At 35.2% G+C, this 18,253-nt stretch overlaps 1 protein-coding gene across 1 annotated transcript in view; it reads right to left on the bottom strand.

The window, feature by feature from the left end:
• The window catches only part of LOC132104191 (angiopoietin-1-like), a 63,555-nt gene that overhangs the window by 22,479 nt on the left and 22,823 nt on the right, over window positions 1–18,253 (bottom strand). The window contains exons 2-6 of the mRNA XM_059509470.1: window positions 10,340–10,495; window positions 9,806–9,927; window positions 8,662–8,903; window positions 3,362–3,489; window positions 2,157–2,258 (exon numbers count right to left, since the gene is read on the bottom strand). Of these exons, the coding sequence (XP_059365453.1) occupies window positions 2,157–2,258; window positions 3,362–3,489; window positions 8,662–8,903; window positions 9,806–9,927; window positions 10,340–10,495 (750 nt within the window). The remainder of the gene's footprint in view (window positions 1–2,156; window positions 2,259–3,361; window positions 3,490–8,661; window positions 8,904–9,805; window positions 9,928–10,339; window positions 10,496–18,253) is intronic.

The raw sequence follows: 18,253 nt of genomic DNA, 5'->3' as shown, positions 1-18,253 counted from the left end.
AAACTAAGAAAATGTATTAACAGACCAATTTGTGGAAATCTTCAGCAGAGGTCATGTGGCTTAAAAACATCATATTATTGGATCAGAAACAAGTGAGAGATGAATGAGAAATATGTTGCCATATGACTATACTGTATAACAGCGTTAAATAATCAAACAATGCCTATATGAGTATGTTTGCAACCAAAATGAAGTGTGCTACAGGCAAAGTGATGATAATATTACCCGTTGCATTACAGACTGAATAAAACCTTCTTCTCACTTATTAATTGCTGGCTCATGGGAGCAGGTGATTAATCAGTTTTGTGCTGTAAATATGAGACATTCATTTCGCCTGTAGCACCTCCTGTGAGAGTAAACAGTCTGTCCTTGAAATCCTTGTAATGTGCCTGAAACCTGATGGCTGTTTTTCCGTTACCTATATCTGTTAATGTTGTCCAGGGGTGCTTGTTCTGTTCTGATTGGGTTTCCCCTTGGAAGCTTGGCCTTTGTGCATGGGATCGTCCCCGAGAAGCTTTCTTGCCATGAAACCGCATCATTTCTTATTTGAGTAATGAAGAGAAAAACTGGGTGTTCTCTTGGGTGCATGATTTTCTATACAACACAACATCGGTGTCTCAACAACTCAGTTGCTATGTATCATTCCAGTAATAGCCATTCAAAAATGTCCAAACAAAAAGTCAGATTAACATTGCCAAAACCTAGGAACAATTGTCTGTTCCAATCCGTTCTGATGAAGAGTTTCTCCCATCTGCTATTGGGAAACTTATTGGGAAAAGAGAAATAAAACCCTTGATGGTGTTGATAATTACTGGCTGGAGCGGATTCTCAAATGAGGTGAAGTGAAGTTATTCCAATATTTAATTTGATCCAAACCAGAAAAAAGACACTACAAATAAAAGCGCAACTATTTCATAAGTGTCATGACTGATGTTATGTCCCTAAACCTCAAACAGGTCTAGGTCAAAGACATGGCTTTTTAAAAACATGGCTGCCATTCATTATAATCTCATCGAATATTAAAAAAATAGGCATGTCATTGGTCAACGTATGTTATTTTGACGGCAAGTTAATTTATATTCTCACTGCTTCTTATATTTGAAATTTCACTATTCTTTACCCAACATAATACAACACAAACAAATATTTTAATCTTTTTTGTACTATATTTGATCTTTGTAATAGGTGTATTTGATCTTTGCCGTCTCTAACAAATCCAATTCTGCTTGATCTCTTCAATAGCAATGTTTCCATCAAAAGTTGTGAATTTAATTTACGCTATGTTGCTAGCAATCAGTGTAAGATGCCTCATGGCTGGATGTGACAGTATGTCAGAAAGTTCTGGGAGTTAATAATAGAGCCTATTATTTTCATGACAGACTTCGGCTCTATACTTTTGCTCGTATTTTAGAATGACCAGAGCAGGGTTGTTATCATTAACTAAAACTATTCAAATGAATTGTTGTTAACTGAAAGTAAAATATTTATATATATATTGATGAACTTAAATTTAATTAAAGAAAACCTAATAAAATGGCAAAACTACATACAAACTAAAATCAAAATTACAATTGAATATATAAAGTTAATATAATGCTGGACCAGTTCTAAATTTCTTCACATAACTTGTCTTTTTATAAAAAAAAAAAAAAAAAAAAAAGTAATTATAACCATATCAGGTTTTTTTTTTTTTTAAATTAGCAAATAATAAAATATTAGAAAAATATTAGAAGAAATGTTAGAAATAATTATTTTTAAAAAGTAAATTGCATGTAAAAAGTATGACTAAGTTTTATATTTATAACGAGTTTTACATTTCAGCCTGTTGCTGAAACCACAAAGCCAGCACTGATTTCCCTGTTTCTCTTGACTTTTGTATATAATACTGCTTTTTTTTCAATAAAGAATAACACTGATTACATGCAAACTATCATTCCTAAGCTCAGGGAGAATCCCATCATCTCATTTGACTCATCTGTTTCCTTATCTATGGGGTTTCATGGTTATTCTTCACTCTTATGAGTCTTAATCAAAAACAGATGAACAGAGAAGATATATCACCCATATGCATTGCTTAAATGAGAAAGATGAGGATCATGTCCACTGTTACAGAGAGAGTGAAACAGAGGTTAGTGAGAAGAAACCTGGCTACGTACCATTTTATATTCTTTCCATGTTCTCTGGAAGTCCACGCTGCCATCTTCACGTCTTTGGATCACGGTCCAGCCTCCCCCCGCAGACTCCATGTTGCAGTACACCTGTTTGGAGACAGACATTCACATCACACACAGAAAAAACAAACAAACAAAAAAAAAAATTATATATATACATACAATGACATAAATACCTCAGACCATTTATCTTGACCTTATGGATCTGTCTATAACAATAACAGATACCCCTATTAGCTTAGTGACCTCTCCAAACAGTGATTATTGGAGAGGTCGAGTAGCAGGCCTAAGATCAAAGCTGTGGCACACAGGGACACCTGGCTATAATCTAGCATATTCAGTAGAAAGCAGTGGCGTCACCTCTTACACACCTAGCTGAACACACACACACATACACACACACACCAACCTGGTTGCAATTAATCCAGTATCGGTGGCTGGAGCAACACCAAAACCAGAAATTCAGACACAGATATGTATATTCACAGATGCAGCCTTTTTCAAACAAATTTATGATAATGTGCACTTTGTATGACTTGCAGAACTCAAAGCAAGATATTTAGACGTTTCTTGGTAAACAAACAGTTTTCTCCAAATCTCTTCTTTTGTGTTACACACACACACACACACACACACACAAACCCTAGTAAAACAGTTTTTAGACAATATGAGCATGAGTAAATTATGACAATTGTCATTTTTGGGGGGTTGAACTATTCTTGAATAACCTCTAAGTGAAGTGACGTGACATTCAGCCAAGTATGGTGACCCATACACAGAATTCATGCTCTGCATTTAACCCATCCAAAGTGCACACACACAGAGCAGTGAACACCAAGGACACCTAAGTCATGGTATTGAGGGGGGAGAGAGCACTGTTCATGCACTCCCCCCACATACAATTCCCGCCTGCCCGAGACTCGAACTCACAACCCTTCGATTGGGAGTCCGACTCTCTAACCATTAGGCCACGACTTCCCATGCTTCCTGATGTTAAACAGAAATATTCTGTTATATATACATTAAATATACAATTCTGTGTTGTCTTTTCTGTGACTTTAAGGTATTATTTGGGTCACTTTATTATTACTGAAAAATCTTGATCCTGAAACTTCTCAGATTGTGCCATTGCGTTTACCTCTTGACATTGTATTATTTCAGCATAGCTGATCTGAAATCAGAATTCCTACCTTTTTAGTCTCTTGTGGGCTAATGTTGATAGTGTAAACTCCATTTTTCTGGAAACCAGCTTGGTAGAGGTCGGCACAGTCCCGGTATTTCCTCTCCTCATCAGCTTGCTTTGTGCTGTTTGGCACCACTAAATACACAAAGAAAGCCATGTTAGAAACAGCAAAAACATAAACGAGCAGTGAAATAATAAATGGAGCTGTTTATATTGGTACGCATTATTCAAAAAACGTCTGTGGATCTGCCCCCTTTAAATAAATAACACATTTTCCACTCACTGTTCTACACAGCATGACCGAGCTTCATATTTGGCCAAACAGGACATGTCAACATTGTGACTTCCATTTCAACAAGACAGCAATAATGTAGACAAACAGCCTAATGATATTTTAACAAAACCCTCAAATCCTGCCAGGTGACAGCTACTTGTCGAGATGCGCTGGGCTGTGTGACAGTTTAATAATCCAACATAATTTACATCAACCTCCTTGAATTTAATAAAAGACAGTTTAAAGTGGAATTTTCTACGTAGACCTGGACCAGAAAGAGCTCCAAAAAAGGAATCTTAAACATATGTATAGAAGAGGATTATTTATAAATGCTTAATTGTGATTGACAATGAGTATACAGTATTTATTTCTTTTACTTCTGTCAGCAGGCCTACATGGAGAGATGTGTATAAATCTGCTTAATGTTACAAACCCATTTAAAATATGTAAGCACAGCAGAAAAAGACACTGCTGTACAATATCAGAACTAATAATGTTGAAAGATATTGCACGCTGTGGAATAAATCACATCCTGAGTTAATGGAATAAATAATATACATATAGTCATGGCAAATTCAAAATACTGTATCAGTTTTCATGCAGTATTTCAAATCTGGCTAGACTTCTTGCATTATCAACATGATCTTCTTCCAGTGACTGACATATTTCTAAGTGTGAAGGTCTTTTAATCAAAGTGTTGATCTCTGGCTCTCAGAGAGGAGCGGCTCGGCTCTGACAGACCTCTCCATGCCAACAGCTGCATCTCTTTCCATCTGCAGACAATTACGCTGCCAATATTTTGAAACCAAGCATGAGTCTGCGGACGAAATACTACAAGCTATAAATTTCAAGTTCCTGTTATAACAAGTGGTTTATATTTACCCACTGTGTCCTAGTTATATAGATGGAAATTCCTTCCGATTCCCCTCTCTTTTTTTCTTTAACCGCTTAAGACCGCATCTCAGTTTTCACACTATTGTTGTTTCTGTTAGGACTATTTAAGAAGAGGAGATGTCACTGCTAAGAGAGACATGTCAGGGATGTTTAGGCAGAACTTTGATCCCTGTTGCAGGACGAAGGGCTTGGGCGGACAACCCTTCATCCAAGGATATTATTCCAAACGCTTCGGTAAAGGATTGAGTGTCAGCGACAAGGATCTCCCGCTGTGACAGGTTGACAGAGGGAAACTCGCACTGCGGCGTCTAACACAACAAAAACCCAGCTGTGTCAGACAACGACAATTTACCGCTTTTTGCCAGGAGCTGAAAATCAGACAGAGCAGAGCAACAGACAAGTTCAGTCCGAGGAAAGACAAAATACAACGTTGATGAAAGAAAATAAATCCTAATGTTTCTTACTTCTTATGCAAATACAAATATAAGGAAAAACACGTATAAACATGATTAAATAATCAAATATCATGATGCTCATGATTGCACATTTATACATATAGCAAAACGCAATATGATTAAAAATAGTAAAATAAAAAATATCATAAAATAGCCTTCCTGTAGTTTAAACAGAAGAATATGACACTAGAAATGCCAAAGTCATTGGTTCTGTTCTGTTCGAACCCTGAAATAAAAATGTGCATCATAAATGCAATGGAAGTCACTTTAGATAAAAGGGTCTGCCAAATGAATGAACGAATGAATGAATGAATGAATAAATAAAATCCTAGTGCTTATTCTAGCAAATTCAAATAAAAAACGATCATGATTATCCAAGTTATTGTAAAAAGTTACAACATATTTTAAAATGCCTAGGTTTCTCTAATGTTGAATTTGGAGTTTGGTCCAAACTGATGGCACAAACTACACTGAGATCTTTGACATCTCAATGACCAGGAAAAGCTTTACCTGTAAATCTTAGCTAAACTGTGGTAAATTGAGCTATTAAACAGCTTGTGTCCTGGCTCAAAAAAATTATAATCACAATAATTATTTACATTTGAATTCTCAGCAGTTTAGTTGGGACTTTTGTTTGGAACAAGTTTATGTGAAAAGAACATCCGAGCAGAGTGATTTTATAAATAAGAATTCTCCACATGCTTGCAGACATAAAATAAAGTTTAAAATAAGCAAGAACTGAAAATCCCAGTGCGATGTGTTAGGCGAAGCCTAAACTCAAACTACTGCAAGACATCTTTATATAAACAACTGAAACAACAAAGTCTGATTCTTTCAAATGGACTGAGAGACCCATCATGAAAATGATGAGCCCCAGCTGAGCTAGCAGGATTGTGATAATGAGTATTTTAAAAAACAATCCCTAAGCCATAAACCATTTTAGCCATAATGTGTGCCTAAACCCAAAAATCATATTTTGACATATTACCTTTTTATATTTATATAGTCATAGCCTGTCCCTAGAAAACTTAATTTGGAGACAGATAATTATACTTCACTATTTTAATCAATAAAAATAATTGATGCCAATGAGTAAATAATAATTAGCAAATAGGGATTTATTACAGCCATTCAAAGCAGAGAACAGTTATATTTAATAATGCAATCTAATAATGCAAGTTACGCTCATGTTATATTTTTAATACTGTTACAAATAATATCCAATAATACTTTTTACAAATAACAGCTTATGAACATTTATGAACTCACTACAATCTAGCAACATCAAAGATGCTGTATATTTTGAAACCATCACATTTCTTCTACTGACGCTCATGGTGAGGTAAACTGTGCTAGTTCACTTGCAGAGAAGTTCAAATATTTAGTTACATAAAAGTTGAGCACATTAAACAATATCATATTCATGTTTGAATGAGAAAAGCAACATGATAAACAGTGCTCACTCTCATTTTTTTCAGAGTTTAGAACTTTGCTAGAACATTGTTTTGCCAATTTAGTTTGCACCTATATTGACGGGTCCTTCCACAGGAGTCATTAAGTTTGCTGAATTCAGCCAGAAAAATTACTTTTACATCACTTTGGAACTGGACGATGCAACAAAGGGCTTTTTAAAATCTCCATTTATCATAATTTGTTTAGTAATTGTGCTCTATTATACTTGCTTGTTAGAAATCATGTTATGCGTCCCATCTTACCAGTACGCCAAACCACAGTTTTGAACCTAAACTGTGTTTTATACACTGAACTGACCCACTAAATGAAAACAACTGTGAGATTTTATTTAGCTTTTACTTCCAGGCACAGATCAAAACCAAGCTGGAATCGAAAATGGTTTTATTTAGTGTGACTGGCTGATGTACAAATGGGAATGTCTAAATCCAAGAAGCCGCAGGGTGCTCCAACATGTGCTGAGATTCTTTCCTGTGTGTGTTCTCTTCCTGGGGTACTTGAAGATCATAAAAAAATAAATAAGCATTTATTTCATAACTTAAATTTACAAGTGTGGGAACCCTCCAAAGCAATGACTACGTTCAACAAATAATTAAACTAGAACAGAGCAGTAGATGTCAACCATATATTTACACAAACCCAAAAGTTTGTGGTCGGTGAGATTGTTTTTAATTAAAAAAAGATATATTTTTATTCAGCAAGGATGCATTGATAAAAAGTTACAATAAAGACGTTTACAATGTTACAAAATATTTGAATTTCAAATATATACAAATTTTGTTTCTTTTTTTATTCAAAGGCCTTGTTGAGCATTAAAGACCTCTTTCAAAAACATTAAAAAATTAAAAAATCTTAATGACCCCAAACTTTTAAATAGTAAATGAAACACAACGGAATTTGGTAACAATATTCCTTCATGTTGTTCTAAAGTCATATGACTTCTGTTCTTCAATGGAACACTAAAGAATGCGTTTAGCAGAATGTCTGAATTCTCCATATTTCAATTCTTCAATATCCATATGATTCTGAAATGGTCTGAAATGAATCTCTGGTCACTGTTCACTTCCAATGAATGGAAAAAAGAAGCTTGCATGAATATAGTCTTATAAATAACTACTGTACTTTTGTATTCCAAAGAAGGGAGAAAACTGGTCATATAGGTTTCAAAAGACATGAATGTGAGAGGTTTTCATTTTTTGATGGTAAACAGCATGGCTTAAATAAACAAAACTGTCTGATTTTTACAGTGTTAAATGAAACCTCTCAATTTGAAGGCCATTCAAAACCCAAAAGAAATAAAGCCTGCAACAGGAAGTAGAGTTGCAGGTAGAGTAGAGAGATTTTGGTGCCCTCGCAGTGAGATGGAAGCTCAGGAGCTTGAGTCGACTCCATGACCTGCGCAGTCCCATATCAGACATTTAAGGTAAATTTTCTGTGACCACAGAGATGTGGGGCAGACGTTGGATAGACATGGGGCCAAGAGGCCACACTGGGGTTGCAGCGGGGGGGAAACGAGGGTAATGAGTTCACTACACTGACTCCTGCTGGTTTGAAAGCAACCATGAGGGTTAGCGGGAAATCGCCAAACACAGGTCACTGCGCTGGGGCTGTGTTAAGTCTGCCTTGTAGCTCAATCAGGGGCTGTTTGACATTTCAGTCAACTGTTAACCACAGGCAGTGTGCTGAAGCATGATAAGCTGGATCCGTTGAGGTTCACAGCACTGAAACCAACACATTTCACACCTGCCAGGAAGAAGCTTTTCTCATTGATAACAAGCTATTTTTGTTTAAAAATTAGTTTTGTTTCACTTCCTATTTGACGTGTGCTGCATGCACTGCACCAATTTTATTTTATTTTTTTCTGGCTTGCTCGGTGATACATATGACCAGAAAAAGCAAAAACGCTAAGTAAACTAACAATTAAACCTGAAAAAGGACATATTTGAAGAAATAAATTAATTTTATTATAAAAAGTAAAAAAAAATACTTATTTAGTAAATAAATACATTTATTTATGAATCTATATGATCCCAGGACCAAATTCTCCCATGACAAACAAACAAACAAACAAACAAACATATACTGTATATATATATATATATATATATATATATATATATATATATATATATATATATATATATATATGCATACCTTAGGAAAATACTTTCCATTAATAAATCGGTTTAAAAAAAAAATCTGATCTGTGCTTACATGCTGTTCCTCCATCCTTCGCGCAGAGGCTGAGCAGGTTGCGTACGGTATCCATCAGGTCCTGCTGTTGTCTCTGCAGAGCGGTGCTGTTACCGGTCGCTCGACTCAGCTGAGCCTCCAGCTCCCGGATCACTGAGCTCTGCCTGCTAACCAGCGCCTGTAGACTGCTCTTCTCCTCCCGCAGAGCCTCCAACTCCTCTCTGTGCCTGTCCTCCATCTCCTGCATTTTTACCTCCAGAAACCTGAGCAAAAATGATGGAAAGCCATAGTAGAAAAAAGAAGAAGAAAAGAATGGCTAAAAGTAAAAATGATGGGAATTGTAACAATTTAAGGCAGTGTTCCTTCAAGTATGGGTCAAATCAGGCCACAAATTAATACATTTCGGTCACAATATTTTCAGCCAAAATAGAACTGTTAAAGCAAAAACTACTATAAAACCCTGGAATTAATAATAGATATAGACACATTTTTAGATTTAGATAAACACATAGAGGAATATAAATGCTTGTGTGCTTTCAACCACAGCTGGGCTCAAAGCAGAAAGATCACTGGGAATCAAACCATCGTTTTGACAGTAACATGCATGTCCCATCAGAACAATCAATACATAGAAAATTGGAAAGTGTTCCTAAAGCTTTGCATTGCAAAATTTGTCTTCACAGAAGACAAAGTTTAACGGCGGGTCAGGGGACATCACTCATATCTTGGCAGATTCAGTTGCACTGCACCATATGGGACCGAGCTAATGGCTGAGAGCTTGTGTTGTCAAGAATTAAAAATCATTTTGTGTAATGATCTGTATTGTGGTTCTGGCATAAAAATTTCCTAAAAATTACAAGCGAGTGCCAGAACATCTGTACTGGCAGATTAAACAGCAACACAGTGAGACGGCTTAAGCAGGGTCACTACTGTAACTTTGAAATGTTTTATTTTTTGTTGCTCAGATTTTTGTTTCTTTTGTGCAGTGTTGGAGAGTAACAAGTTAAAACTTAATATTATGGATACACTTTAAAATACATTTATGGAAGTATTTTTTATATATAAATAAAATAAATATTTTATCCAACCCCTTATATATACAATTTTATATATTTCACTATTGTATATTTGTGTGTGAGAAGTTATGTCAGAGTGGGAGATTTACCCATTCTTGTCATGGATCTTGTTGATTTCATTTATCTGTATCATAAGTTGTTTCTCCAGCTTGTTGGTGGATAGTGAATTCTCCAGCAGCTGAATTTCCAACCTTGATGTCTGATTTAAAACCTGAAAACAATAACATTCCAATAAAAATACAGTAATCCTTCCACGAAAACACAGACCTTAAAACCATTAAGTAAATACTAAATGAGTGGCACCTCAGGAGAAGTCATAAACAGAACCGCCATACCGCTGTACCATATGGTAGCACTTAGGAACAGTTATTCTCAACCTCAACCGTTTATTTGACAAATTAGCCAAACACAACTTTACTATAGCCCTCTGTGTCATTGAGGCACACAAGTCATAAAGAGATTCAGCAACAAAAACATTAGCATGATACTTAAAAAGAGACTTGATGTCTAATGCAGCACTAGTGCTTTTCTTGGCTGTATTTGAGCCGTATTAAAGGGATACAGAGAAAAAAAAAAGTTTGTTCACTTAATGGAGCATGAAATGGATCCTGGGAGGAACATACCTGTGTCTCGACATCGGTTAGCTTGCGTGTCTGCTCAGCTGTTTGGGAGAGAAGACTGGTGCCCATCTCTAACATGGCCGCCGTGTGGTTGTGAACAGCACTTTGTTGTAACTGCACTATCTCTGTTTTCATATTGTCTTTAATGTAGTTCTCAATCTGTGGTGAAAAGCAAAAATACCATGTTTGAAAATATCCATGGAAATCATCATGTTTAAAGCATGTCTATGAATTTATTTATTTTTTCCAGTTAACAAAAATATGTTCTAAGAATGCTTCGCTAAAGTCCCTGGTAAATTATGAAAATGTTATTTCTGAAAGTTTCCTGAACGTTCAAAATGTCAAAAGTTTTTGAAATTTTGTAAAACACTATTTCTTGGTTATATTAATGTTAAATGGGCATTCCATTTTATCATTCAACAAAAATTAGTTCCATGAATGATGTACAAATAACGTTTTTGTCCTAACATTTTTAAAAACCATATGACTTTGAATGAGCATTTTTTTTAACAAGAATGTTTGAGAAAACCTTGCCACAACAATAGCTAAAGTTCTGAGAACCTTCCGTGTTAGCTGGATTTGCACTATTTAGCAAAATAATCAATCTGGCATTTATATTAAAGAAATCTATAAGTAAAAAATATTCAGAGAATTTAAAATGGTCAAAAAGCCAAAACTAAATTTGAAAAAGGAGGAGAAACAAGCTCAGATGTCAACATGACCTCTAAAGCCTGAAATAATCCACACTCCAGTGGCTGTAAAATCTGTTCAGAGGTAAAACACCCTTAACTTGACAACTCTAACAGTACTAAAGACACTTTAACACCCAGAGCACACAGAGAGTTTGACAAACTTTTTTAGGAGGCCAATAAAATGAAAGGAGACACCATTTCAGCACAAGGACACAGGGGTAATCAAACCCATTACAGTTATGACTTCCTTCAAAAAAGTAAAAATAAAATAAACACACTTTGACTCTTTAAAGAAAGGATATTTCCATGTTGGCTCCATTTTAAAGCAATTTCTTATCTAAGCCTCTTCATGATGACCTGCAGCAGCTCAGTTTTAAATGAACTTGAAAAGTGCAGTAACACAAATTCTAGAAGAGTCAGTCTTAAAAGTAGGTGGAAGCAGATGTAGGCAGTTTGTTCAGAGAGGAAGAGATGTAGATATCTAACTACAGGATACGCTTGGGTTTATCATGAAGGCTTTTATTCAAATCTTCTAGCTGGAGAGATGACAAGCCCAGAACAAGCTTTAGAAACACAAAGACTACTTCTGTTGATTAAAACTCAAGAGATGCCCACTGACACTGAGGTCATTAGAGATGATTAGAAATTATTATCTGTGTTCGTCAATCACCCTCATTTTCCAAACCTCAATGAAAGTTATTCTTTGAAAAAACTTATAATAGCACAATTAAATGTACTTTTTATTGTTTGTTTTATAAATAAGTATATATAATATCAATTTCATTGATTTTATAAAAACATTTACATTTAAAATCTTATTAAATTATTAGTGTTTTTAACTTAACATTAAATTTACTGTTTAATAATTTAGTAACAATAAAGTGTTAAAAATACCAATAAAAATTATATATTCTGTATATTAAATGCTTTCTTTATATAAATATATAATTGTAAAAACTAAATCTAAAATATACAACAACAAAAAATATCGTTTTTTGCATGACAATTTTTTCTGCATATTATCAACAAGAATTTCAGTATCAGTTCATCCTTATGCAAAACTGTACATTTTGCTTCACTCTTCAACTTGTTCAAGCTGTGAGGTGCAACTGGTTCTCATGTACATCAGGACATGTCACCAAGTGAAATCTATACACCCTGATGTGTGACGGAAAATATCGGGCTGCAAGACACTTCAGCGAAATCGACAGTGACAACTACTCCATTTTTTCCATGATTCCAGTGGGCCATGTTGCTCCACTTATTACATCATGAATGATCCCATGTGAATCCATTGAAGAGAGCAGACCTACAGGGAGCCAAATTTTAACAGGACTCCATGACTATTCAGACCGCTTGTCCTGTTCAATTGCAGTTCAAGGACCTGATTGTCACCATGCTGTGTTTTTATGGGTTTCAATGGCATTTCAGTGAAAAGTTGGGATTGAGATGTGATGTCATTGTGATTTAAATATTAGAATATGAAAAACAAAAAAGGAGAAACCAAATGAAAGCTTGTGGAAAGCTCTCTCTTCACTTGCCAACATGTATGCCAAACAGCTGTGAACACAGTCAGAAACACAAAATTCCACCTGTTACTGCTTTAGCCACTAGCAATCTGTCATGTAGAATTAAGATTGCAGACTAATATTCCTTCTTGGAAGTGATTATAAAGCAAATGTCATTGTTTCGATTACTTCAGTATGTAATAGGTGATCGTGAAACAAGTTATACAGATAAAAGTGTCTCTTTACAATATAAAGCCAAAGCTTGATGGAATTGAATGGAAAGAATACAAAAGACCTATAACACTGCAGGCATTAGACACATTTTAGCTGCAATTCAATCAGTAGTTTAGCCGAGACATTTGAACTATGTCTCTAAAATGACATTGGCTTTGCAATCTGGGTCTGTGTCTTCCATTTAGCTCTCTCTGTGGATAAAGTGTTTGACTCTAATCCAGTTTAAGAGGCAGTGGAAGTTTGGACACTGAAAAAATGTTATCCAATTATCCAACCAACCACAAGACAGATCAGACAACCAAGAAAAACAAGCATATTCGAATTGACATGACACTAAACATGATGCAAGTACATTTATATTCTGTTTATCAAGAAAATTTGTTCTAGCATTAACCTTACCCAGAACTTTCATTGTCATACTTACACCACTTAAGTCATTGTCAAGGACACATCCAAGATAATTAACAGACGTTCTAATTGATATTAAGCAATGCCTAACCTTAACAGAAATCAACCTTATTTAAATTAATTTTAGACCCAAATAATATGGATTCCATTTTACCTAAATGCAACATCAGTTTGTTTTCAGAGAGCCAGTCTCTTACCTTACAAAGCTCCTTACCTAAATGCACTTGTATCCTACCAACATCCTGATCTGAAATTAATAAAGCAGAATCATCAGCATATAAAAACTAATTACAATCGCAAACTGCTTGCATGTCATTAATATATAAAAGAAACAAAAGTGGACCTAAAACACATCCCTGAGGGACTCCATTTTTAATAAAAGTATCCTCAGAAATAATAATGTTGGTAATGTTGCTTTGACTTTCTGAGGGAATTTCACTTGTGTCATGCTCTAAACTAGCAGGTGTCCTGCATGGAACAAAGGAAGGAGAATGAAGATTACACAAACAGAAACTTTGTGTAAAAAATATCAGAGGAAGCAGTAAAAGGCTTTAGTGGGTGTATGGTTATTTCCCTCTTCCATTCACAAATAAACGTGCCTTACCCAAAGACAACAGATGGGGTATAGAAAGAGAAATATCATGTTTTTCAATTAGCTTGAGTCATATAAAAACATACTAGTGTTGGTAATGACTAATACAATTAAATTTAATGATGAAAATGAATCTATGTTGAGCTAAAGATAAATAATAATAATAAAAAAACTACATCTAATGGAGATAGAATGAGATATGTCACCTGCACTTTGTCTCAAAGACACATTCACACATGTGGGAGTTTGAACAGAATACGATCAACTTGTAGGACCCCGGCGAACTCATTGCACCTGGGGGATTGGCTTACATCTCACAGCTGCCCACCAGCAGAGGGTCATGCCCAATGAGTCAAGGTCAGCCATATCAGCGCCCAAAAATCTGACCTGAGAAAAGTCACGTCTATATTGATATCACTATGCTGTTTAAAGCTGGCAAAGTTTGCTGTTTGAATTGCAGATTGTGTTTATTTGCAAAGTGCACTGATGTGAGAAGGTGAATGGGGCATCTCTACTGAGTGATGTTTAAGAGGCTCAAATTTAAAGGGATAGTTCACTCAAAAATTTAAAATACCCCATGATTTACTCACCCGTAAGCCATCCTAGGTGTGTATAACTTTCTTCTTTCAGATAAATACAGTCAGAGTTGTATTTAATGTCCTGGCTCTTCCAAGCTTTATAATGGCAGTGAATGGGTGGTATTATTCAATAGTCAAATAGAAGTCCGATAAACTGCATTCATCCATCTTAAAAAGTGTCCCACATGGCTCAGGGGGTTAATAAAGGCCTCCTGAAGCAAACCACTGCATTTTTGTAAGAAAAATAACCATATTTAAAACTATATAAATGGTAATCTCTATCTTCCAGAGATTAAAAAGATTGTTTTAATCAGCTTTTACATAAAGAAATTATTAATTCATCAACTGATTCATCACTCGAGAATGTTTGTACCGGCAAATGAATTCTTCTCAACTGTGATTCCCGATGGTTTAAGAGGACAATTACTCCTTGTCGCCCCCTGTCGTTTCAAAGAATAGTACAATGGCAAATGCGACAAGTATAAAAGCCTTGTATATTTGGGAAAGTGCGTGCACAGTCAGTGGAGGCTCGCGGAATGGGGCCAGTCGAAAGTATAAATCCTGTTAAACTGTCGTATGCGCGTTCACAATAGAACGCTGTTCTGGTGGATGATGTAGCGTAAGCTCCAGTGAAAAATGATGAACACGGAAGTGCAGAGCAGAGAGCAAAACAAAACAACAGTTACAAATTATAAGTGCAGAATGAGGTTCCGTAAAGAAAAATGTAAGAGGATTTTGATATAAGCCAAAAGGAGACTGGTTTTCCTTCGTTAAACAAAAGAAAACTTTGCTTACTTTGCTCCTGTAAGCAAATGTAGTATTTTTCATTTTTGGGTGAACTTTTTTTTTCTGAAAATAAAAAATAAAAATCTATATTTGTTATTGAATCCACTTAAAGAAATTAATATATATATAAATATTCCAGTTAACATGTACCATAACCATAGAGGGTTAAACTATTTTGGATGATTGTTATTTTTAATATCATATTTTAATATTTAATATCCCTGCAAAAATAAATAATAAATAAATAAATAAAAGGAAAATGGGTTTCACAAATTAAGTCCTTCAGAAAAAAGGAAACACTCCTTCTTAGAATCATAAAAAATACACATTATTCAAACTGTGGAGGTGAATTAGGGGTTTTAGAGAGCCATTAACACCCGACTTGCTTAAAGAGCCACTAAATCACCCATCTGTGTGCTGAAGAAATCACCCAACAGAACAGAATATATCTCAACTGCTAGTTGACACAGGACTGTAAACATTTAGGAGTCTGTAAATTACAGGTCGGGTCACATGATGAACACTGAGGTCAGTGATAACGACTACGGCTGGTGCCATGACGCCAACATCTGCTCTCTTACAGCTGTAGTGGCACGATCAACCCTGTTTCTGTCCAGAATGCTTTATGGAAGTTTATGAGGGGTCAAGGCACTACTTTGAGACTGTTAATTCTAAAACAATCTGTTTAAATAAACAATAAACTGCAATAATATCTATGTTTAATGCAACAGAAATGATAAATTGTAGACTCAAGTATCTTGAAAGACAATACATTTGTAGAAAAATTTCTGTCATAATGAGATTTTTTTTCTCTGTAAAACATTCAATAACACAGAGAGGACTGAGACTTTAAAACAACATTACCATATAATCATATATATATATATAATCATTTATATAATCATATATATATATATATATACAGTACAGACCAAAAGTTTGGACACACCTTCTCATTCAAAGAGTTTTCTTTATTTTCATGACTATGAAAATTGTAGATTCACACTGAAGGCATCAAAACTATGAATTAACACATGTGGAATTGAATTATATACATAACAAAAAAGTGTGAAACAACTGAAAATATGTCATATTCTAGGTTCTTCAAAGTAGCCACCTTTTGCTTTGATTACTGCTTTGCACACTCTTGGCATTCTCTTGATGAACTTCAAGAGGTAGTCACCTGAAATGGTCTTCCAACAGTCTTGAAGGAGTTCCCCGAGAGATGCTTAGCACTTGTTGGCCCTTTTGCCTTCTGTCTGCGGTCCAGCTCACCCCTAAACCATCTTGATTGGGTTCAGGTCCGGTGACTGTGGAGGCCAGGTCATCTGGCGCAGCACCCCATCACTCTCCTTCTTGGTCAAATAGCCCTTGATGCCTTTAGTGTGACTCTACAATTTTCATAGTCATGAAAATAAAGAAAACTCTTTGAATGAGAAGGTGTGTCCAAACTTTTGGTCTGTACTATATATATATATATATATATATATATATATATATATATATATATATATACACACACATATGAACACACACATATACACACATATGAACACACACATATACACACACACACACACACACACACAATTTATTCCTGTGATGGCAAAGCTGAATTTGTGTCACATGATCCTTCTAAAATCATTCTAACATACTGATTTGGGGCCGAAGGAACATTTATCCTTATGATTAATGCTGAAAACAGTTGTGCCATTTAATATTTCACATCACAATATATAACACAGTACAGTATAAAGCAGCATTAGGTGATGGAAAGGTTATTTTAAATATAACAACATTGGAAATGAGCATGCACAATTAAATACTCAATTTTGGCCGATAAAAGTAAAAAAAATGTAATGTTGTCCGCTAACTCATATGGCGCCAATATATATTGCATTGTTAGTACAAGGTAAAGTGGTGTGATGTATCACAGCACTTGGGGTTAAGCTCAACCTGGTCAAATGAAGTCTCACAGGGGGAACCCTGGGCTGAACCTGGTTTATTTCTTCTGTCCTGTTCTGAGTGGTACAGCAAGACCCTCTGCTGATTGTAGCTACTGGGAAGAATAATTGCTGCTTCTGTAAATTAGCATCCATTACTACTGCATCTGTAATTAGTTTAGCAGCACACTCAGTTTGTCATTTAAGACCAAGTTATTGCAAAGCTGGAATTTACTCAGCAGTCACCTATACACATTTTTTTAGAGGGTCTATATGATCTTGTGTAGCAGCAAGTTATATAATGCAGTTGGAGTGTTAGGCAGATGTTGTGATGTAATAGCTCACAGTTAACCTTTACAACCTTAGTCCCCAGGGTTAGTTTACAGACGTTCATTCAATCACAAACTCTCCTTCAAGGAACATACACTCTCTCTCTCTCTCTCTCTCTCTCTCTCTCTCTCCCACACACACAAACACACTCAAGCACACCATGTGAAACATTCACAGATAAATACAGTATATAGCCTGTTCTTTCTTGCAATGTGAAAGCCACATTCTTGCTCCTTGCAATTCAATATCATCTCCTAAAGCTCAAAGAGTTAGAAGAGACCTACGGTAAAAATGAAGATACTGTATACTACTGTTCAAATGTTTTTTTCTCAGCAAGGATCACAAAAAAAAAAAAAGTGATCAAAGTGTTAAATATTTGTTTTGTTTTTGTTTTTTACTTTCTATTCATCAAAGAATCCTAAAATCAGTTTCCACAAAAATAACAATGATTTCTGAAAGATTTTGTGACACTGAAGACTGCTAGCTGCTGAAAATTCAGCTTTGCCAGCACCTGAAAAAATTACATTTTGATATATATATTAAAATAGAAAACAGTTCGTTTGAATAAGATTTCACAATATTACAAACAAAGACAGCTTTGGTAAGAGTAAGAGACTTTCTAATACACTTTTTTTTTTCTGGATTTACTTTATGTTGTTTCTAACCCAAATGACTTACTTTCTTCCATTCAACACAAAAGCAAATGTTTAGCAGAATGTTCAAGCTGATTTTTAATGTACAAGAATAGGGACCATAGATGTCAAGCCAAATTTTTAGTGAACAACTAGTTAGAATAAAAATAAAAACAAAAATTGCATTTTGGTCTCTCACACAAAGATAAATGAA

This window comes from Carassius carassius, chromosome 25, assembly GCF_963082965.1.
Source record: "Carassius carassius chromosome 25, fCarCar2.1, whole genome shotgun sequence".
NCBI lineage: Eukaryota > Metazoa > Chordata > Actinopteri > Cypriniformes > Cyprinidae > Carassius > Carassius carassius.
The sequence above is the reverse complement of the archived record's forward strand: the minus strand, read 5'-3'. Positions and strand labels throughout refer to the sequence as shown.